The 24,107-nt window shown below is 34.2% G+C and overlaps 1 protein-coding gene across 1 annotated transcript in view; it reads right to left on the bottom strand.

The window, feature by feature from the left end:
* CNTLN (centlein) overlaps positions 1-24,107 on the bottom strand; it is a 208,818-nt gene that overhangs the window by 34,781 nt on the left and 149,930 nt on the right. The window contains exons 18-19 of the mRNA XM_074166843.1: positions 23,338-23,558; positions 432-596 (exon numbers count right to left, since the gene is read on the bottom strand). Of these exons, the coding sequence (XP_074022944.1) occupies positions 432-596; positions 23,338-23,558 (386 nt within the window). The remainder of the gene's footprint in view (positions 1-431; positions 597-23,337; positions 23,559-24,107) is intronic.

Raw genomic sequence — 24,107 nt, 5'->3', positions numbered from 1 at the left:
GTGACATATAGGTAACATAACACTATTACATTATATGAGCAGCCCGATCAGCTCAAATTCTTTGCTCCCCTTTCACAGATAGCTATTGCTTACCTCTTCCTTAAAGGAAGCAAGGAATCAACACAATTCTCATTGAAGTAATTCCACAGCACTTTCCAACAAGATGCATTTAATCATTGTGTGAAAACCCAACAAGCCTCCCTGTCTGGCCTATTTGATCTGCAAAAATTGTTTTAATTGTAACTTCTAATTCTCCTGCTTATGACTGCTTTTCTACTTAACTTCAAAGGTTATCTAACACCTAAGTTGCTAGCCATTGGCTAAGATATATAAATGATATGCATATGTGAGTATACGTGTATCTACTTGACCCAGTTATGAAATACTGTGCAGATGAATTATCCTCAGCACTAGATAATCTGTTCTGTCACCTTTAGTTTGCACTGCAGCTGTTTCATCTCTAAATCACTGTTCTTTGAAGGAGCTGGTGTGGCTTCACTCTTGCCAGCAGTTTGAGACAGATGTTCTCTGAACTTCAATTTTCCTTGTAAATCTTCCTTCTCCTGTTGCCACTTGGCCAGGTTGGAGGTCAACACCTGTTTTACAAGCAGAAGAAACAATCACAGTTGCATCCTAAAAATATTTCTGCTTGATCATGAGAGATGCTTCTCTAGTTCAGAATTCAAGAGGAATGAAACAGTATATGTAGCATCTGTAATTATATTGCATAGCTGTTGGTTGAATTCTCTAGTTCACACAAACATCAAATCTGGTATGAAAGAGAAGTCAACTAACATTAAAAACAAGAAATTTTTATAAAAGGCAAGCTAATTCAATTTTGACTGTACGCTTTTCTGGTTTTACCATGACAAGCAAAAATTACCATAAAAAACTGTAACAGTAGTTACTGTTGAAACTGGTTTACCTAAAGCCTCTCTGGGATTCAGCAATTATTTCTACACAGAGCATGAAGAAATACCAAGATGTCTCAAACACCAATGTGTATTAAAGGTGGTTAAATGTCAAATCTGTTTTAATGGTGACCACTGTAAGCTCACTTGAATTGCTGTGTTGACAACTGCTATAAAACATACACCCTTCTCTTGGCTTTTGTTTTGATATTTGTAGGGCTTGTAGAGGTTAAAGCAAAGTGGACCAGCTGCACTAAATATCTTCTGGTTGGCTGGTCTTTACTCATGTTGTGTTATTTCTTCCCTTTCACATATATGCACCATAGCCAGAGAACCACATATTCCATAACCTTGACTCTAGGGCTGAGGTACTTAAGTGGTAAAAGCCAAGCTGGAGCAGGACAGGATAACAGATGTTAGTTGTTTATTCCACTGGGTAGGTCTTACCACCCTATACTGCAGCCAAAACGCTTCTCATTTAGCAACATAAATGCTAAGTCCAATTAGCAGACGAGGCTTGTTAGGGATTTAGTTCAAATAAATAACATGCAAACAAACTCTCAGTCTTGTTGCACTTGATTGACAACTGACAGGACTTAGTCAATCTTTGTAACTATATTTCACAGTTCTCCTTATAGAGGTAATTTTAAAAATAAAATATTTATTATAATTTAAATAATATTGAATGTTGTTCTGTGAAAAGGGGAACTGAAATAATCTTCGTGCTTGTGGTTAACTTTCACCACCTGAATTCAGCCCAAAGCCACCAATGCCTAACCGCTCCTTAAGAGGGTAACTATAGTGCTATCTTATTATTCCAAAAAAGAATGTAATAGGGTAGTTTAACATAAGGAACAATTACACAAAATGCTACCAAAACCTCACAAAAGGCAAAAAAAAAAATTCCTTTGTGAAGAATCCTGCTAAGAAACTGAAAAGATACTATAGGTAGAAATGACTAAATGTGTGCCAGATTATATGCCAGTACACAAAAAAACACAGGTGAGAGAAAGTTAATGATCTGTTTCAACCATTTTATTAGTTAACTCAAAATAGATTTTATACTGTTTGATGAAAGAAAAAAAAAAACAAAAAACTTTTTACAGATGTGTTTATATGCACGTGCATTTCCATATAGATCATCTGAAGATCCATATATATCCAAATAAAAGAAAACCTACTTATAGTCATGTTTATTCCCATTATGAATGACATGAGAACAGGTGTAGATTTTGCATTAGCTTAAAAAAAATCACGCCTACAAGAAAATGCATTCTGTATTTAAAGTTAAAACTCTAACAGTATTTCACACTTAAGTGCATTTATCAAAGCAAATGGGCAGTTTTCATATGTATCTGAGATAAGTGCTGTTCTTAGTAGAGGGGTTAATTTTTCCATTCTCTTCTGCATCTGCTGTCATTATTGCACAAGAGATAAATAGTGTTAATGTATTTTCTAATTGGCTATTCCTTAATCTGATATATTATTCTCACAATTAATACAGTCTGAGTAAGACAAAATGAAGGTACATGAATAAGTAAAACCAGTAGTAGTACAGAAAGATAGAAGGATTAGGTTAATTTATCCAGTATAGCCAATATTTCTACATGCAGAATCTCATGATTCAGTGTCTCTATAATAAATTATTCATAAAAAGAAAAGCAAAAAAAAAAAAAATCATAGCTAGATCAATATCTCTGATTAAAATTAGAAATGCCCCCATATCTGCCCAAGATAGCTCATGAGTCTCTGAAGTTTCTTAGGCTATTGCTGCTGCCAAAATGCATCTGGTCTAAAATGCCACGATTGCAGTGGCCACATTCCCCAAAATGATAGCAAATACATTGAAAAAGAAAAGGCTTTCATGGGACAGATGCCAAAGACTACAGTGCTACATTGGTTACAGAATTTACTTAAGTGAGGAGGTAGAAGAAAATTACTCAAGTATGAATGTACATAAATTCAGAGACAGCACCAGAACTATGGGGGTGAAGTGAAAGTAGAGTATGATATACAAGACAAACACCCCTCAACTTGCAAAAGCAGACCAAGAAAGACACACAATTGCAATCAGAGTTATCAAGCAGGTTGTCTCTTAACAGCTCTGGAGACAATGTAAATGGTGTTACAGGGTTGATAATCTTATTGCATTATTCTTCTATTTGCAGTATATTGAAAGGGTATGTGAAAATTCTATATAAATCTATGTAGAAAGTGAAAAACACACACATCCCCTCCCTCCCCCTCCCCACCCCGCCCTTTCCCAGCAAGGTATTTAAATCTATAAGATATTCCTTGCATTTACTTACTTAAGAAGCAAGTTCATTACTGTGCTGTCCCTCACCACTCGCTAAGTTTTAGGTGAGGTCTTTTGTTCTTTTGTCTTTTTTAGACACAGGGTTTTTTTGTGTGTGTGCTACCATGCACGCAAATCCTGAGTGACAGAGTAAAAAGGATTTACTCCAGGGGAAGAGGTCACCAGGATGAAAGGTAGAATCTTAAATACCAGCTAGACCAGATGTTGGTAAAGGTAGGCTACCGCTGTTCCTCCACGATGTAGCGGCCTTTGTCTGCTGCACCTCCTCCAGAGTGTTTTGGCTTAACAGATGTTTATAGATTCAATATTTTAACATCCATCTATCTTAATCTCCTTGCTTCTGGTATACTCATGACACTTTTGTTCTGCTGTACACAAAAGCGTAAGTGATGAAATCTAAGTTTCTACGTAGTCAGTGTAAAACTTCCAGTGACTCAGCAAGGCTTTTTACCATAAGCCCTCTGCTCAGAAAGACGGCTCTGTGGAAGCCCCAATGGATTAATGAAAGAAGCTCCTGGAATGGCCTATTGCTCCTTGGCATCACAACAACCCTGTGAAGAGCTTCTAGCTCAGTTCACACAGTTGCCCTCCTACTGCAGCTGGCATGTATGAAAACGACATTTCTGGTGGTGGTGGCTGACATTGCACAGCCACTGCCGTACGTGATCCCATACATTTATATTTGCAGGATTTATTATATAGAATGTGTTTCTTGGCAAAATTATAAAATAGAGTGCCAATCAGGTATTCTTGAAACACTTTGAAAGCAATAACATAACCTTATTTTACTACTTACTTTGTAATCCAATCTAAAGATCCTCAGGTGTTTAAAAAATTATATTTGCTATGAAGCTTCCCATCCTAAAATCCTGGTGTACGAAAACATTACAATGCATAGAGTGTCTGTAAGAAACCTGAAGCCAACATATTGCTTTTTTGTTTTTTCTAAGAAAGCTTGCTATAGTAGGTAATAAAATACATTCGCTATATGCATAGCTCCTCTGCAAAGTTCTACTTTAAAATCTAACATTGCTCATCTGAAGGTTTTAAATAGAATGCTATCTTTTCTCACAGCTTTAGCTTGATCATGAAAAATATACAAGATAAGCGGTACTTGTGGCACACAAACTATGAAAAAACTTTTAAAACATTTGCAGGCACTGAGTTAGGTATTTATGATTTTACACACTCATCAAATGTTATTATAATGATAAACCCATTTACAATATGAGAGGCAAAATTTACAGAGTCAATCCCACTAATCTTGACCCTGTTTTGATCTCTTGAATCAAAACCTATCTCTGCATGATGGGTCACAGAAAAAAAAAAGCTAAAATTAATAAAGATAGTATGTAGATATCTGAAAGTACAAAAAGATATACACCAGACTAAAAAGCTAACTGTGCTGCATACTTAATGTGATCATATAGAGAAAAGGCAAATAACTCCAAGTCCTCAGTGAAAGTTTTTTTCATGCAAGTGCTGTAAGTGTTTGATTACTTAGTATTCCAGACATGAAGACAAAATATGAAACCGAAGTCTTTGGTGACTTAATATCCTATCCTTAAATTGAAACAAAGACCCCCAAAGCAAAAAGAAGTTCCAAAATGTAAAAATTATTTGCCATTTGTTCTTCTGAAAATTTAGTAAAATCCACTGTATCACCAAGTTTTTTTCAGCCAAATGCAGTTATCAGCAGCTGACTGTTTCACAAAATGTCAAGTAAATGAAGGTAATATAGAGGACTTTTTGCCAGTGCTTTAGCTAGTTGTTAGACTTCAGTAGCCTTTAGAGACCATTAAGTACCCTTTGGCTAATTGGCCAATGGTAGATTAATCCTCTTCTTATGCTAGCAGCACTATTTTAACACCCTTTGCACTCTGTCAGTGTAGTATCTGAATGACAAAATAATATTGTGCATGAATAATAAGCAGAAAAGTTAAATTAACATTTCATGTTTCATATGCCATACCTATGTGTCAGGGAAAAAAACCCCTCTTTTAAAGCCACTGACATTCAACTTTTTTAAACAATCTCATGTTGACATCTTACTGAAGTGAATCTTCCTAATTACTGCTAATTGCCTATCAAGAAAAAAAATATCTTTCCTTGAAGTGCAGTTGTCTAGTCTAGATGAACACAGCTCCAATGTGCATAGTAAAGACAGGCATGACACTTGAGGTGTGCTACATTATTATGAGGTCATACTAAATATGGTTTGCAATGAGCAAAGCAGCTTTTAGGGATGTTTAAGGCACTGAAAATGTCAATCTCTCATGAAGTGTTTAAATTGGTTCCCAGCAGAGAAATACAGATATCAGCATGCATATAAGAGGTATATTTCTCAAGTATTTTACTAAAGAAAAAACACAGTTGTCGTATTGATAATGTCACTGTAACACAACTGCAGTTCAGCAGCTTTATAAAAGTAATGTTTACACTGTTATCTACAGAATGGCCTTTTCACACATACAATCTATAAATTCAGCTATCATTGGAGACACAGTTGTAATCACTAATAAAGGCTCTTATCATAGTCTTTGAATGTCTTCTTAATCATGTGCGAGCACTGATCAGAGTAATCATTGTTTAAAAAGGTTTATTTACTGTATACTACTTCATAAACAAATATTTCACTTGTAATTTTAATTCAGCTATTTTATAGCTAATTTATAGCTAAATTTATTCTATAACTTATAGAAGTCTAGTATTACAACATTTGATCTGGGTAAGGCATCTTATGAAATAATAATAGAATAAAATCAATAAAATCAGAACAGATCCATTTTAAGTTTTGTTTTGTTCTGTTGTCTTCTTTTTGCAAAGAATGATAATATCACACAGATCAAGAGCAGAACACATACATCTATTCTACAGAAACACACAAACGCTCATGTATAAATGGACTGCAGTAAGATATCCTGGGCCCGATGCTCCAAGAATTCATCTCTGTGGTAACAGACAAGCCTTAGTACAGAACTGCACATTGTGCAACCAATGATTTTTCAAATAAATTACACAAAATAAGGAAAAACTTAGTAATAATATACGTAACAATTTTTTTATTATGATGAGAATGCTTCTGAAGCATGTCATCTGTACAACACTAACCCCAATTCAAAGATAAGGGGTTTGACCTGTAGCAATTCCATTTGAACTATCACTTTCATCTCATGCCCCTGTTTGAGTAAATATTGCTGTATCCCATGCCTAATTTCTGTACATATTGAGAACACTATCTTGCTTTTGTACTAAAGCAGATGCAGCACTCCATCTGTCCTTGCAAATTTCAGAGGGATATAAGGACTATTAACTATGTATGTAACATTGCTTATATAATAGTTTCATTATGATCAATTATATAATCAGACTATGTGCTTTAATTTTTGTAAAGACTGAGTTTCCAATGCAGAGATGCAAACTGCCAGAATATATAGATATGCAAGATGGCAAGATCTTGCCTATAAGGCCTTAACACTTCCAGATAAAAATTACAGAACTTAAAAAAATTAGTATTTCTGAAAAAGAAAAATATTTAATATTACAGTATATTATACTATATGTCGCACATTTAGTTTAACTTATTTTAAGTATTAGTATCTACACAGATACAACACGGTACATTAAAAAAAGTTTTACTAAATTAAAAATGAAAATATAGCCAGAGACATTTCACAACATTTTATCCCACTTGAAAAGATCTGAATGTTATAGCAAACCAGTTATGAAGATGTGGCTGAAGTCCAAAACCAATATTTCCATGTACCCACCATTGCTATTTAAACAAATACAAGTTGACTTGGGTATTCCAATGCCTAACATGCCCGTGCACGTTAAGTATTACTATAAACAAGGAAAGACTTATACATGATGCATAAAATTTGCCCCAAGATTCCCAAGCCTTTGTACTTACTAGAGAATTTTCAATATAAGGCATGGAATCCACGCAATCTTTTATAGTTAGGTTTTCCTGCAAGAGTTTTTGCAGGGTTACACAGTATTTATCTGATTTTTTCCAAACACGATAGTTGGGGCAAACTCATAAAGCTAGAAATTTGAATTTTTCATCTAGGGTCAGGGATGGTGCTTGCCATATTCCCCCTGCTTAATCTTAACACTTCTAAGCACTGCAAATGAACTACTTGCATGAGAGCCAGTCAGGGAATTTCACAATCCCTACAACTCATTACGAATTTAACAGCAGCAATACTAAGTATTCATATGTTTCAGATAACACATACAAATATGCTGCACTAAAACTCATTGGGGGAAAAAAATAATAATGCTTCCATCTGTTTTCCGTATAGCTCACATAAAATACAGAGAAACCAAAATGAAAATGCTATTTTAAAGACTGTTTTTAAACTTTCTTTTGATTTACCCGCTTATTTCCAAAGCATATAGCTTTATATATTTAAAATTTAAAATTATTTTTTAACGAATATATAAGCAAGAAAGAAACAAACAGCTGAAAGAATGGTGAAATATTAATTTAACCTCTCTTCATTTCCATCTGTTTTAGGGAGTGAACCATTTTCTATTGAAATACTTCTGCATCTCAAATATAAGTGGGCTACTGTGCTTGTAGGGAAAGCTGCTCCATCTCCCATACTCTGGCCTCCTCTTTATATATTGTTTTAATTTGCTTAAATCTCAACTTTTAGACTGTTAGGACCATTTTCTATCAACTTACATAAAACATGTCTAAAAGATACAAAGGTTTCAGGAAGTGATATAAGTATTTTGACATAAAAATTACTAAAAAAATATGTACACCAGAGGTATTCTCAGAAGTTGGTTGCAATATTCAATGATAAAAATTCATAAAGATAGCTCTATATTTAATTTCATACAATTATTTAAACATTGTAACTGCTTCAGCTATCAATAAAAGCTGAAAAAATGTCCTTGGAAGCTTTTTTGATTTTTTTTTTTTTTTTGTAGACAGCTGTGCAAAAGCAAAACATTTTAAGTGTAGGCTGTATTAACAAATTTAATTACTGGAAAAGCTCAATGTTCTCACGGAGCAGGAGAAAAAAACAAATACACAACAAAGAGTTGGGAAAAAAAGGTAAAACCTAGAATTTTTCTAGTCAAATAAAGGTGATACTGTACAAATATTAATGTATTATTTACATTTCTATATAAGAAAATAAAGGTGTATTGCTAGCCACTTCTGAAAGGTATGATGAAGCTGACGACAGACATTGTGGGGAGGACGCAAAGATAGGGATATTTTTCAAAAGCATGAATTACATTTAAAAATTACCACTACCATGCATTGCATATAAATTAAAGTGGTAATTCATCCCTGGATTATTGTAAATGAACCCCTACAGTCTTATCTTTAATTTGTAATTTATGTTATCATTGGAACCCTTGCTAAAATTACAGGCATAAATGAACAGTTTAGGGTAAAGTACTCCTTATATTACATACTAAAAAGCTGAAGAGACCACCACAAGAAAAAGACATGTTTTCAGCTTAATGTATAAAATGAAATATACTTTCCCTTTATCATGATTATCATCAATATTATGGCTCATTTGGGCAATTAATTATTTTCACATACATGAACAGTTTGAGGACAACATTGTAGTTGTGCCTAATCCCTGCAACTCAATGTCCCAACTTGAACCAGACCTATGGCTGCTGCCTCTTAGTACTTCCCTCATTCTCTTCTGCTTGGTTCACTGAAATAAGAGTATAGAGGAAGTCACACATTTCTCTTTGGTGTACATAATACCCTAAAGACCACAGGTCCACCTTTGAATCTATGAACGAACAGAAAACTGCACAGGCAGACCAGTTCAGCCACCAAAGAGTAAATCCTTTTCCAGCGTCTGTGAATCTTGGGAGACAAGCTGCAGCTAGTCATACAGTCTCCGTTGCTGAGAAAGAAGATGAAGCTTTTGCCACATTAGGCAGCCTGGAGCAATGCAAAAATAAACCTGAACATGACAGAAAACATGGGATCAGTCCATGATTATCTCATTAATTGCCAATAAAACTTTAGGAGAGCAAATCAGATGGTGCAAAGCATTAGTAAGTAAGTGTAAAGATTCTTCTACCTCCTCTACCAGTAATTGAGTCCATGAGGTCCAGGCACTTCAGGCAAATAAACATGGCTTCAAAGCCACAAGAACTTTTCCCATAGGGTTACAAGAAGAGTAAGTGTCTGACTTGTGAAGGGATGCCAAAGAATCCTGTGAGCGAGTACTCATTGTCTGCAACAACTGGGGTTTAAGGCATAGAAACATGAGGACAATCCCAAGGAAGGAATGCTGTAGATAACCATTTTTAAAAAGGAATCTCAGGTGTAGTTCCCAGATACCTTTTTTTTTTGTCTTACAAGTATTCCTAATTGTAACACTTTCCTTTTCTGCTGTTGTTGAAGATGCCTTAGTTCTTGGCTCATAGTCCTTTATGCCTAGAAAGACCAAAAAAAATATCAAATGCAGTCTGAATTCTCATGCATCTTCCTTGGTAAAGCGATGAGAATGGCTGTACTCTTCTGGTTTGTACTCTTTGCTACAAATGTGTCTTTTGAAGTTTCTTCCTGTAGTGAAAGGTACTAGCCAGGATAACAGAGCACCAGCATTAGCTTTGAACATACAAGCTTAAACAAGGGATTGTGGGAATGAGAAAGCTGGAGTAACATGCAAGCTCTAACAAAAATGCCAATTCCCTTTGTGCAATAAACTATACAAAGAAATCTCAGTGTGAAATGTGTAAGAAAATAGGGTATAACACAGGAAATGTGTGCTTTGCAGAAAACTTAACAGTGCTGAACTGGCGAAGAAGAAGATTTTCCTTCTGAAATCAAAAGTTCAAAAGAACTCTAGGACCAATTGTGTTTCTTTCTGACACTATTCCCCCACAGACAAGATGTGGGAGCTGTTGTTACTGTCTTGCTTTCTGGTCATTGATACACCTTACTAGAAGCCAAAGAGTAATAAGTTGCATGGAGAAAAAGGAGAATTTGGTGTCCAAGGAGGACCTTGTTTGCAAGGACTAACTGCTAGCTTCATTGTTGGAACTCTTCAGTATTAAGATATTTTTCCTGTGCTAGTTAACTAAAAAAAAGTCCATCTATTTGAGAACGAGGACAAAAAAATTAAGTGCTACAAGAGAAAGACTGGTAATGATGTCAAGAATACATTAAATTTAGCATATGTGCAAAAGAGTATAAGCAGATTATTCTTGAAAATTTTGGTTTAACTACAGAGAGGATTCTCCTGGCAGCCTTCTGCAGTTCTTCAGTGCCCTCAGAGAGAAAATTTGCCTTATATCTAAATCATCTTTCTTGAAAAATTAAATTTATTCTCCTTAAAGGAGATGGAAGCACAAACTTACCGCTAGACCATTTAAATAATCTTTTACACAACAGAAGGTGGTTATTACAATGCTTCAGTCTTTACAATTGATCTATTATTTTATAGATTTCATTAATTACATTATTCAATCTTTTCTCGTTGTTAACATGTTCAAGAATTGTTGAACAATGTTGAAACTGTTGAAATATGTGTATTTTATGTGTGGTGCCTAAAACAATATACAATATTTCAGAGAGTGCCTTGACACTGCTAAGTAGCAAAATAAATGTCGTTTGTGAAATTCTCTTTAAGAAATAATGCCTGACAAGCTGGCAATGGTTGTATTATGAAGAGCAGTAGATTTGACAAGCAGGTGGCCTTCATGCTATGAAATACCATCTTCATGTTCCTGAGAAAGAGACACTGGTATTTGTCCAAACTGTGGACCTCTGCAAAATAAAAAGACATATCCACAAAAAAACCCAAAAAACCAAAAACCAAAAACCCAAACCAACCCACTGCAGTTTTGGCTATTTCCACAACTTGTGAATTTGCATCTCACATATGTCAATCTTGTAAAAGGAGGGATATCATGTAAAAATACATGCATCATGTACGCATTTTAATGTACGAATGTGGGAAAAACATTTTAAAAGTAGAGACTAGGTACATTTCATTGGCCATTCACAAGCGATATTTCATTTAAATCTTGATTTGGTCTTGTGGAAATAATCTTACAGAAATAAAAGAAAATCCTTGTTATACTTAGGGAAAAAAACAAGATAGCCAAACTCAAACCTTTAACTACAATAAAACCTGTTTCTTCTTGCCTTATCTAGTAACTGATTTTTAAATTAAATGATCTAGAGATTTTTCTAAAGATTTTAATGTTTGAAATTGAAAAATGTTGGTAAATAACACAGCAGTTATTTTTTTCCTTCATGGCTGACTTTCAAATTGCTACTGTTATAAGCATTTTAGAAACAGAAAATTAAAATTAATAATTGCAGCTTTTTGTGTTCTTTTTGACTTTGAAACAATTTTTTTTTTAATGAGAAGGTGCAACATACATTTGCTGGTAACAGAGAGTCTATTGCTGAAACAGTACTTATAAAAAGTACCCGGAAAAGTCATATTTGACCCTTTACAAATAGATAAATAGTATATGGAAGCTTTTTTTTTTATTATTTACCTTAGATGTCATTATTTTTAACATGACATGCTTTTAATACTAACCAAAATGCACAGCCTTTTTCAATCATAATTTAAAATGAAACAAAACATGTAAATATGAGTATTTTGGCAGTTTTCTGTGTAGAAACAGTCATGCACCCTTTCTGACCACTATTGCTTACTGAGATCTTAATGACTCATATATTGTCACACATCTCTAAAGGCAAAATGAAGCAAAAAGAGATAAAAAATTCTTTAGAAACTATAAGCGGTTTCCTGGTTGGAACCGTACAGGAACCATAATTTTGTTACAAACAGAACAGAAATTACAAACTTGCAATGTTTAGATCACTTTCTCTGACTTAAAATATTGTTCTCCCAACTGACCTGAAAACCTGAGTAAAACAACAGTACGACTATATTGTACAGTGCGTTCCTAGTGATAATCATACCTTCTTCAACACCTAATACAAAACACGGACATTGCTTTAACAAATACCACTTGGCTGACCTAGAAGACAGGACGAAGGAATAAGAGAGTCACGTCCAATTCCTCATGGACTCTCAGCTTGGATCCCGGTTTTTGCACAGTTTACCTTATGAACATGATCCGAGTGACATTTCACAAATTCCTGGATAAATGTTGCTACACTCTGCCAGCAGAGAGACAGGCTGTGTCACGCACAGATCAATAATAGCACTGTCTTTCATCAGCCTCAAAATCAAAAGTGCTTCATCTGGCAAAAGCCATGGCCCTTGAGGATCCGACATATATAAACTGAATACCCTACACAGGATGTCTACTGCAAAAGCTGCCAGTGTAAAGACAAGCCTAGAGATACACAGTGAGCATATGTAAATAAGAAAACATGTATTAGTGTACATTTAAAGAAGTTTTTAACTCCTTCTTATTTAAGTCTCCTATTCTTATTTAACTCTTCTATTTAACTCTTCCTTCAACTCCTCCTAAGTCCTTCTTATGAAAAGTAAGAATTAATATCATGAAGCGCAGCTGAATGGTAGAAATGAGACTATAAAATTTTACAGTTCCTGACAGAAAAATAAAAACACAGCCAAGACAATCCAATATTCATAATCTTTTGAGGAATTTATTATAAAATGCAAGTACCTTATGAATGGTACACAGTAATATGTATGACAGTGGGCTGCAACAACATGCAGTCTAAGCTATACGCAACGACTTTTTATCAAAATGACATTCGTTGCAACACAGAGCATCAGAAAACTTTTCTCTTCTTCAGCAAAACTACTCAAAGTAGACGTCTGGAGCCTGTAAATCATCAGACCTGTAGTTTCAGGCTGCAATACAGGCTTTCCTAAGGAAACAACAGAAATATATGTTTACTACTCTAGCTCATGGCTATCTTAACTTTATTTTTTAGTGACAAAGCTTGTAAAATTTACCTTCAAGTAAGTGCAGCACCTGTAGTTTTTTAACTGAAATTACTATCAGAATGCCTTTCCTTCATTTGTTTCTCATAGTAAATTTAGTTTTCTTTTTTTTTCTGTTGAAGTTTTTATTGCAAACAATAATTTGAAAACTAAGTATATTTATTCTTTGGAAGGCTATTTATTCTTTCTTCTTACTTCTTTAATAAAGTAACTCAACTTGAGTCCTTTGTCAAAATTTTGACTCCAAAAAGATTGATCTGTCTCTATGCTCCCAATTAAAATGAAAAGCTTTGTCCTTTAAGTATTTCATAACTTCCTCACTAAAAAACTATTTCTTTACACTCAACCCTACAGGTAGACAAAAGAATATGAAAGAAAAACTAAAAAATGGTTATTTATCGTTTTCTTTTCTGAACGTTCCTTACCAAGCCATGCACTACTTAAATGAACGAGCTTTAGTCTTCTTTCAACTCTGCAATCAGCAACTCTAAAGGGTTGTACCAGACCAATGTAATCCTAAATTCTGCGTACTTTACACCACAAAAGCTACTTTTGCTTCTCTTTGCATTTCTTCTGCTAAAGACTAATTCTCTTTAAATGTTCCTGTTGCACACTGTGGAACATTCATTTCCTTTGGGTAACTCCCTTTGTTTCGTTATCCATTTTCCCTGTGCCATGACTCTATACTTGTATGTCTTAAGCGGTGATGGCTTCCTCCTCTGCCTCAGAATTTCTTCCCTTTATAATATAATGTTTGAAAAGCATTATAACACTCCTCCTTGGCTTCAGTTAGACACTTATAAAACATTGGTTTGACTTTTCTTAAATTTATTATCCATGTTTACATCTCTTCTCCACGGCACTATTAAATGCATTCTGGGTTTCATCACAAAAGCAGTGTTGCCCAGCTGTGCTCTATGAAGTACGCACATTTCTTCCATTAGTTCTTCAGATAAATGAACAGCGTTACTGTAGTTGAGAACATATCTCCTTGTTTGCACTTTTCATTAATTCAGCTCACATCATTAAATGTATGCACACTCTTTCTGTCTCTATTATTTTCATACTTCCTATAGAACTGACATTTTTTATTCCCTTCAGAAAGACTCTGCCCACTGATAATCACAAGCAGTTGATTTCTCTCTAATTCTTCCTTTTTAGATTAATTGTCCAATATGACTGCAGTTCTCTCACTCCACTTGGCAATGGTCAATTACAGTCACATAAAAATTACAGACCTCATAACTGGTATGGTTCTATCTTTTTTTAGTTCTGTGTCCTTGAATCTTTTTTTCAATCTTCCTTTGCTAGACTGAAGACTCTAGAAGTAAATTTCTTTTTCTTAGATATTTAAACTTGAGTTACCTTTTAATCTCCTCTCTAAAAACCTCAAATTGTTCTCTGGAATGGTATATTTTCAAATCCTTCTCATAAGTTTTCTTCAATTTTTTTTTACTTCCATAAGTCTCTGTCTTGGATTCTAGGTATTAGAGCTACGTTGAGTATTCTAGGAGCAGTCAAATCATGCCAAGTGAAAGAAAACACATTCTCTCTGCTCCTATTGTATAGCCTCCAGTTTATACATTCAAGAACCGCACTAGTGTTTTTCACAATGGCAATGGAGTTCATGCTCAGCTCATTACCTACTAGGACTCTCATTTTTCTTCAGAGTCCCTGGTTCCCAGGAGACAACCATTCAGCCTCGCTCAACATGAACTTGAGCAATGTATTGGTTTTCATTATGATGAAATGATTTCCTCATTAAAAACACAGTGAGGTCATAATGATCTATACTTTCAATCAGCCTCTGGTGGATGATTGAAAGCTTAGAATAGCTGTCAATGACTGAAGATATCCTCTTGCACTGGCTTGGACTTTTTACATTGCCACTAATTTTTAAAAAATGATTGAAAGATTTTACCTTTAAAACAAACAGCAAAAAGACTGTCATATATTTCATAGTATATCCAAATAGAATAGATGTGTAAGGAGTAAACCATTATCTTGGGGAAAAAAATATTGTTATCATTCATGTGAGGGATCAACTGAAAAATTAATTTCATGGTACGTGAGATTCTGAGCTAGTGAGAATGATTAAGTGGTACTTATATGCACCAATTTAACCTTAAGGCATGAATTGAGACACTGAGTCTACACTGTGTTCCATGTGCCAGTGCTTAGCTCCAATTCAAATACTAAGTAAAACCAATCATGAAGATAATTTTTGGAATTTAATCTCCTATGTACATTTTAATACAAAAAAATCACTGTTGCACAGGGGCACACAACAAAAATGAATGAATGTGCTTATAAGAATTCTAGGTACTTTCAGGTCATAGAACCATTTTTGCAATCCCATGACCTTGTTCTTTCAACTTCTTAGGAAATCCAACTCCTCAAATAAGGAACAAAATTGTCTCTTACCGATTCACCCATTACTTGCATCTACCTTGCTAACCATACTGAGCACCCTCCTCCACCAGTCTTATGTTCCCTAACTTCACAATGCAGGAAATTTATTCAACAGATTAGGATAGGAGCAAAGGGAAGTAAGGTAAAAGGATGCATTAGGAGAGTGTAGGAGATTTAACTCACTTAACATTCACGATATAAAGAAATGTAAAAGTATTTCATCAATTCCCACGACTCTTGAAAACTTTTCATAAGAACATAATCAGGAAAACCTTTACTTAGGCCAGGAATGAGAGATAAAAGAGACTGTTAGGTAAAAATCCACCATGAAACAGTCAATTGCAAACACAGAGAGCGAATTCAAACTTCCAAGGTAGAATATATGGCTGACAGAAACCCAAGGCATCTATTTCTTGCCTTTTAGGAGCATCTATATAGAATGGTACACAGAGGTGTTATTGCATAGTCTATCACAATACTAAGTCATACAATATTAAAAAAAATATGCAGCTACATCCTCTATTGTAATTCCTCCCCTGCGAGTTCAAAACACAAAAGAACCTTTCACCATAGAGAGGTCTATATTCAAGGCTAGAGCAAATAAAACTTCTTTTTACCACCATACCCAGGAGGTCTTGAAATTTCATTTAATTCAGTGGAAATAAGCATATGCATAAAGTAGTTAATAAATCAGTTTAATAGTTAATACTGGTAGTTAATAATAATGAATAATGAATGGACCACTGCAGTGAACAAGCCTAAGAGTACTGATCCAATTGAAACCCAAACTGTTTTTCTATGACAATCAATGAAAAATCAGATTGCCAGAGCTGAAATGTAATCTCTTGTTTACATATGAATAATTATTCTCAAATCAATGGATTTTTTGGGGTGATATCTGAGAGTGAAAATATTATCTGACAAAACCATGTATTATGCACAGAACTTTATGTAGTAGAGAAGGTTTGAGAGTCCAGTCTAGATTTATTTTTAGCTTTAATTAAATAAGATCACACTGAATTCAATGAAGACATTCCTGTGAGCACAAAAGGAAATCCTACCACGACAGTATTTGTTGAGCTTTTCCAGGTCTCAAATAATATCTTATTCAGGAAATTTTTGAGGAAAAAAACCCGCAAACTGAGTTCTACTTTTTATCTAATAATAAGATTCAGCAAGGAAAGTTCTGATCAAATCACAGGGAAAGTGAAGAAAAATAAGCTACATATCATATGAAATACATCAAGTAAAAATTACAGGATGATATCTTCCAGTGTTCACTGTAATATATACAAGTATATTCTTTACCTGTATTATACTGTGAGATACAGATATATTAGATATGCTTATAGATATGTGTACTATCTCTATTTGTCACATTAAAAGAATATGATAATCCTTGTGATACAGGTTCTTTCTTTTAATATAGAAGTAAAGTTTTTTTGGATTTCTACATAATACAACAATATAAATCGTATTGATTGTAAGTATATTTTATGAACTTCATGTACTCTCCATAATTTTTTCTTTATAATGTATTTTTCCAGAATTTACCTATCTCTAAGTTATTTCATTTTGACAGCAATATAATACAACTCTCATAGTTCTAGTACATGCCAACTGTTCTCTTTAATTTATGAATGAGACTCATTTCCTACATGCAATGTACTTCAACTGTTGTTCATCAATAATTCAACAGGTCTATTGTAATTTTTCTTCAGAGATCAATATAAATGTAAAAGGTATTTTGCTTTATTTTTGTTTTGTAATGACAGCACAGTTTCACAATAAATATATTTTACAGTGTAGTTCTGTTAATGGAACTTACTTTAGGATGCTCTAAGTTTTCAATGCAGCAAACTATAAAAATAAATAAAACAATAAAAAATTTTTTTGAGTAGATGCAATTTAAAAAGGCAGTTACTTTCATGTTTAGCATTTGGCAATTCTTCATTTTATTTCCAAGTCAATTTCTCTGACAGAGTAGAAAATAGAAATTTGAGAACTCTTTTATATCAGCAGAAATGCTGAACCAGTAGTAGTTTACCAGAGGAAAAATTATATAGAGATTTCCCCATTTAGTAACCAAAAAGTTTGAACAAACATGTTTAACTATCTGATCGTGTTTCATTCCAGGCAGAATTTTGGACTATAACTCGAAAGAGGTGAATTCTAGTCTCACAGAGTCACAGAGCATTGTCTGCCTCTGTTTCTGGCCTTTATATGGGTGACATCATAGCCTGATTTTCAATTTATTAAGCTCAGCAATGCTCTAATAAAACTAGAATGTATCAGGACCTATTCTTCTCAATATTGTCAATTCAAAGCCTTCAAAAACTACACGTAGGGCCCAGAAATGGAACTTAAATTCCATAAAATTTAAGTTTGAAATAGATTACAGACAATTTTTCCTACATCTTCTTGCTGTTCAGGTCTGGAACACTGTGGTGAGTCAAGGAAGAATGGCTTTTTCTCAAGAATACGTAGATTGGGGGTGCCTTTTGAGTTTTGAATTATCTACTGTGCCCGCAAAGAGGTCTCTTCAAGGCATGCATACACAATGATAACGGCACTATGACCTCAGAAGAAAAAAACCAGAATTTACACTCAATCAAATTTTGAGAAGACATCAGTCTCATACCAGCACATAGTTTAGTCCAATTATTAGATAAACCTCTGCTGTCTTAGATTGTATTTGCAAACTCTGGAAAGGTCAAGCAGTATATCCTGCTTTATCACACTTTTTATCTCTTCTGGTTTACCTTTTCACTCCTGCTGCATTTTAAGAAAAAGTAGAATAGAAATTTGCTGGTAGTTTGATCTTTAAATACTTTTGAGAAACTGTCTTTACTTCTATATGAATATTGTGCCCAAAGATTATAGTTCCTCCAAAGTAACCAAGACTACTCTTATCCAAAGCAGTTAGGAAAGGATTATCTGTATGCTTCTAAAGAAGCAGGGGGAGGAGATCACATTTCTCCTGATGTTTTTGGAAACAGACTTTTCCTAAACACCTTCACAGAATTCTTCAATTGTGTCATTACACTCTGTGCCAACAGTGGATGGTTGCAGAAACTATTTTGCACTGAGTTTGGCAAAAGTGTTAATAGGGTGTATTTAGCCATTTTTTTTTTTTTTTTAAGATAGATACAAGTAAGATGGTCCAGATTTAAGTGTGCACTGTAAGAATGGAAAAGGACATTGCTAAGCAGACAAGAAACAAATTGAATTCTTGTTAGATTACTTTTTATCTAATAAAATATAAGGTCATTACAGCAGCTCTGTTTTTAATTTATTATTTTTTACTATTTCTATATATGAAAGTCAGATTTCCTGCACATACTATTGATGTAGTAACAACTCCTTGCATAGTTTATCTGTAAAAATTACCATTTATACTTAACAAAGTCTTCCAAATTGTAATCCTTCTAGAACTTTTAATAAAATTTTATCATTCAGATATTCTGTAGCTATGATTAGTATTATCTGATGTATGTAATTAAAGATCTTTTCAGGCTATGGGAGGAAAAAAAACCCTACATTTAATTTAGAAAAGATGACACTGAACGTAGAAGCTTTCTTATGAATTTAATAAAAAAAGTCAAAATGCTCTGGAGTATTTCCATGAAAGAGGAGTCAAAAAGATAAAAACAGGACACATGTAAAAGTGTTCTGGGACAAAACAATTGGATGTGTCTATGAGAATGTTTACCTGGACAAAGTTTATGCAGAAAGCCCTCAAAAACTGTCAAAACAATTACACATTTGCTGTAATGAACAAAAGGAAGGAAGTTCCAAAAGCAGTTTTAGCTTACTGCAGGGTAATTATAAATAGCATTCAGTTTCTAATTTCAAGCTTATTCCTAAAATTTACTTTAAGGAAACCATAGACATACAAAAATTGTTGCGTAAATAATAATACATCTTTAATGAGTGAAAAATGCCTTCAAGAAAAACAGAGTCAAAGTGAGACCTTTGCATAAATAATAGTTAAGTCATTATTTAAAATGCATCTAAGTTCATCAATCAGCTGCTTCTTTGTTTCAGTGTAATTGAATAATGCTAAATTAGTTGGCTTACTCAGATTTGGATACCATAAGAGTGAAGCTGTGGTGCTGAATTTGCAGATGTAACTGAATTCTAACCCATTCTCTGACAGACTGGGCAGTAAAAAAGAGTCAAGAGAATATGTAGAGAAAGTCACAAACAAATTTTAAAGAATCAAAAGCCTTCTCTAGCCCTTCACTCTTTTGCTTTTCATGCTCATGCCTTTCTATGTTTGAGATAATCCATTATATAAACAAACTTTTGGCAAGAAAATTGTATTCTAAAAGCACAGTATGAACTCAGAAAAAAAAAATCCCTTAAAAGTCAAAGAAAATTGAAAATCAAATGACTAAAATAAAGTTTGGAGTGACTTTTAAAATGTTATCAGAAAAAAATATCCTAGGGTCAGTTACAGCTAAAATGTGCAGAGGCTTAAAAAAAAATCGTAGTTATAGTCTGCAGGAATGCATGTGAAAAACTTTACTTAAATCTTCACATTATCCTCTCCAAAGGATCTGTCAGTATTTGACTAGTTCATTTGTTCCTACTCTCTGCAATTCAGGTTTCCTGACGAAGTAGATTTACACAGGCACTTTGCAAATGCCTATGGCATTCCATTAAGAAACGCAGCTTTTCTTGTGACATCACCTGAGAAACACTGGAAAATTGATGCGAAAGATCCTACGGTACTTTTCAGCAGTAGACCAGTGAGTAGCTTTGACATGAGTAAGATAAGCACTTAAGCTGTTTATGATTTTAGTTTTTCTTATTCAATATACTTTGAACTTTTGCAACATGAATGACAACTACTGCATCAAACTAATTATAATTACCGTGCTGTATGTAATATATACAATCTGCTTATAAGCAGTCACTTAGTGATATAAATGAGAGGGGAATAAATCTTCGGAAAAAAAAAATCCTGTTTTTTTCCAACAATTATTTTCAGACATTTTTCTAAGAAACTAAGGAAATGCTAAATCACTTCGCTTCTACAGGTCCAGCTGTTATTTCTATACACTGACAGCAAAATCTAACTACTGGACTTCTGTACAGTCGGTCTGGACTCGGTGTTCCTTGTGTGAATCCTTGGAGAATGCAAGCTTTGATTCTCACATATGCAGTCACTTTATAGTCATTTTTTTCAGAAATACGCAAAGAATTGCTTTTGCAGAAACAAAACAGAGCAAGAAATTACTGCAATTACATTACTGCAGAGTTTATAAGGTCAAACAAAAAAAGGACTTGAACCCAGCATTCTGAACCCCTACAAGCAGGCAAATACATTCATACACACGTCTGTGTGGATCTTAAAGAAAAATACATAAAACCATACATGTACATGCATTCTGAAAAGCAACAGATGCCAGACAGTCCTTAGGTTGTATGAACTGTAAAATCGGTATCAAAATAAACATCTGGAACATTTAAATCTTAAATCCAAAGTTGATCTTCTAGCACTAGATTCTAGCACTAGATTCCTTGGGGATTATAATGAAGGACTAACTGCACAAACATCTGCCCTTGTCTACTAATGAATTTATTTTCTTAGTTAAATTCAGGTAACATGGCATCTCTTCCAAGCTATGATGCTAACGAGCACAGTTGCTAGAATGCTATAGTTACTCCAGCATCACAAGTTCACTGTTAATATACAGTAAACTTTATATACGTTCTGAGTATATGAATAGACTGAGAACTTTATGATTACATACGGAAGCTTATTTTCAGATATTAGTAATTTTGACACTCTTGAAGTATTTAAGAGACTCCCTTAATCCAGAGAGAGCCTTAATCTTTTAGTTCTTCATGATTTATTGGCTTGTTTTTTACCTTCTACGTGTGCAAGAAAATTCTAAAATATAAAGTAACGGAAGCATTAAGAAGAAACTATGACCATAGCATTCTTGCTAGTGAAAAAAACATTTTTAAGAAATGTCATTTCCCTTACAATATCTTAAAACTCACTTCAATATACTATTTCTTATAAAAAATACCACCCCACCCCCCCCCCAAATGAGTTCTTTACTACCATTTGATCTGTCTGAATCATGGTTCTCTAAAACATGCATGTACCCTGCAGTGATTGCACAGGTTCTTTACCTCCTTAATTTTCACTTGGCAAGTAGCCCAAGCCTCTGCTTTAAATTTCCCACTTGGTAGCACTAGTATGGCACCTGAAGAGTAATTAGTTGTAAGAAAGGGAATTTGAATTCGTTGCTGAGAAGGAAAATATGCCTAATAAAGATTTTTCCTTGAGTACCTGCAACACCATTTATTTATTTTTGCTTAGGATGCACCATCCTTTAAATAGACCAGTGACCTTTTTTTTTTTTTTTTAAAAGCCTTCCAGAACAACTGAGTGAAAGAAAACTGGTTTGGTTTTAAGACCATGCTATTTTACTCTCAGTCAGTCTTTTACGTTACAGCAGCACTTATCTTGACAGAAATTTGCTCTTTTTTTTTTTTTCTTTAAGTTTCCTGATAATGGCCTTTTTTACTTTATTTCTCACATTGCTCTCCTATGGACACCTAAGGTGTAGTCATCTAGGAAGGCAAACCATGAAGATGTCTGAGCAGGCAGAATATTTTACCTAAATTACATATATAACTCTTTGTGAAGTTTATACTGTCCATGAAACTTTACATTATGATACTGTTTGTGAGATGGGCAGATCTCCATTGGTTCCAATGACTGTGGAAACTCTTTTTGAACAATTCATTACATATATATAGTTATGCAAAATGAGTAACAGAAATGAGGTTTTCCCTCCTCTAGAAATTAGCAGTTCCCCAGCCCTAAGAAAGAGAAAAGTGCTGCTCTTGAAACTGCTTCTGCCTTCTGTGCAAAGATAGAAATACAGAGAAGTTTGAGGGGGAGGGGATTTGATTTCTTTTTTAATGTCTGCCTCCTTCCAGCAAGTCCATCTGTTGTAGCACTATAATTCTGGAAGCAGGATGTGTGTGTGACCAACAGGAGACAATTACTGCAAAAGTGTTTGTTGATTCAGCTCTATAAAGGGCAGACCAATCACTACAGTATGAATAGAAAAGAATTCCAGCTGAGGAGCTGCATATAGATTAACACAAAATACATATATATAAATGAGAATGGGGAAAACCAGAAAGGAGTAATAGTATGGGAAAGGATTAAGTAGGAATGAAGACTGAAGTAGAGAAGAAAGCTGGCATTTTGGGGCTGTTAACCAAATAGTTTGCTAGTCCCTAATTTTCATAAATCTTGCTCTCTAGCTTTCCACCCTCACAGAGAGAGATGGGATTAAATAGATATTGAACTGGGTTTAGCCCACTTTGGAAGAGAGCTCCAGTTGCCTTTAGCACTTCACTCCTGGGGCATGTGAAGACAGTTGGTTTTTCTAAAAATGCCTGTTCTTCACAAAGGAATGGGTGCTAGTTCATGTGGACTGACCAGATTCAGGAAAGTTCTCAGACCTCAGGCTAAAAGTGAAACTTCCCTCACACATTTGAATGCAGGTAACATGTCAGCATGAAGACCACTTCTTTTTCAGGACTAATGAATTGGGTTGATACAACAGTGAATCAGGCCTCCGTATCATTTGTACATAATAACTGATTCAGAATTTCATATAAAGCATGCTAATATATAACATTTCATAATTGCGATCATATCAAATTAAGAGACAAAAATCAATGTTATCAAAATTTCACAGAATTACAATAGAATTAAGCTGAATATTGTAAGACACCATAATGAAAAGTACTTTACCTCTATGGTCAATTTACTAGATTGAAGTCTCTGATCAGCCAAATGTAGCTGAGTTGTTAGTTTCTCATTGGTTTCTTTAAATCCCTTCACAGAAGACACTGCTGTCATTTTTTCATTCTGTAAAACAGCTATTTGCTGCTGCAACGACTTGATTCTTTCTTGCAGTAGAGTAACAGAGCAGCCTGGTTTCTGGACAATATTTCTCCTTTTTGTTCTGTTCACTAAACATAAAATGGCATGTTACTAAACTGAGAGATCATCAAAATAAAATGATTTCTGTTTTTTCTCTGGCCCTTCAAAACACTGTTCTAGCCTCCAAAATATTTCTCAGTAAGTAAACCACTAAACTAATTCAATTAAGCTATAAATGCTCTATGTTGCTCTTTTTCTGAAGTGCCAACACTGCAAGCTCAACAAAGACTTTGAAGTTAAATGTGGCTGATCAGTATTACCAGAAATAAAGGCTTCAGTGTCGTTAGCCCTTTTTTTTTTTTAAGGTCTAAGCCAAAATACAGTTAATTTTGTTTCATTAGCTGTGTTGGCTACAAGGGACAAATAAGAACAAAAGGTAGTGAAAAGCCTTATTTTAGTCAGTAGATTCAACAGGTAGGACTTAATAAAGATGGAGTATATTTTAGCTGTGCAAAAAGATGCTGTTTGACAGTAACTTTTTATACAACAATTTCACTTTAAAATAAAGAGCTAGATCTTTGAAAATATACTCATGTGAATTTAAACAAGAAAATCCTGCAACAGCATGTAAGTAGGAT

This window comes from Numenius arquata, chromosome Z, assembly GCF_964106895.1.
Source record: "Numenius arquata chromosome Z, bNumArq3.hap1.1, whole genome shotgun sequence".
NCBI classification, from domain to species: Eukaryota; Metazoa; Chordata; class Aves; order Charadriiformes; family Scolopacidae; genus Numenius; species Numenius arquata.
The sequence above is the reverse complement of the archived record's forward strand: the minus strand, read 5'-3'. Positions and strand labels throughout refer to the sequence as shown.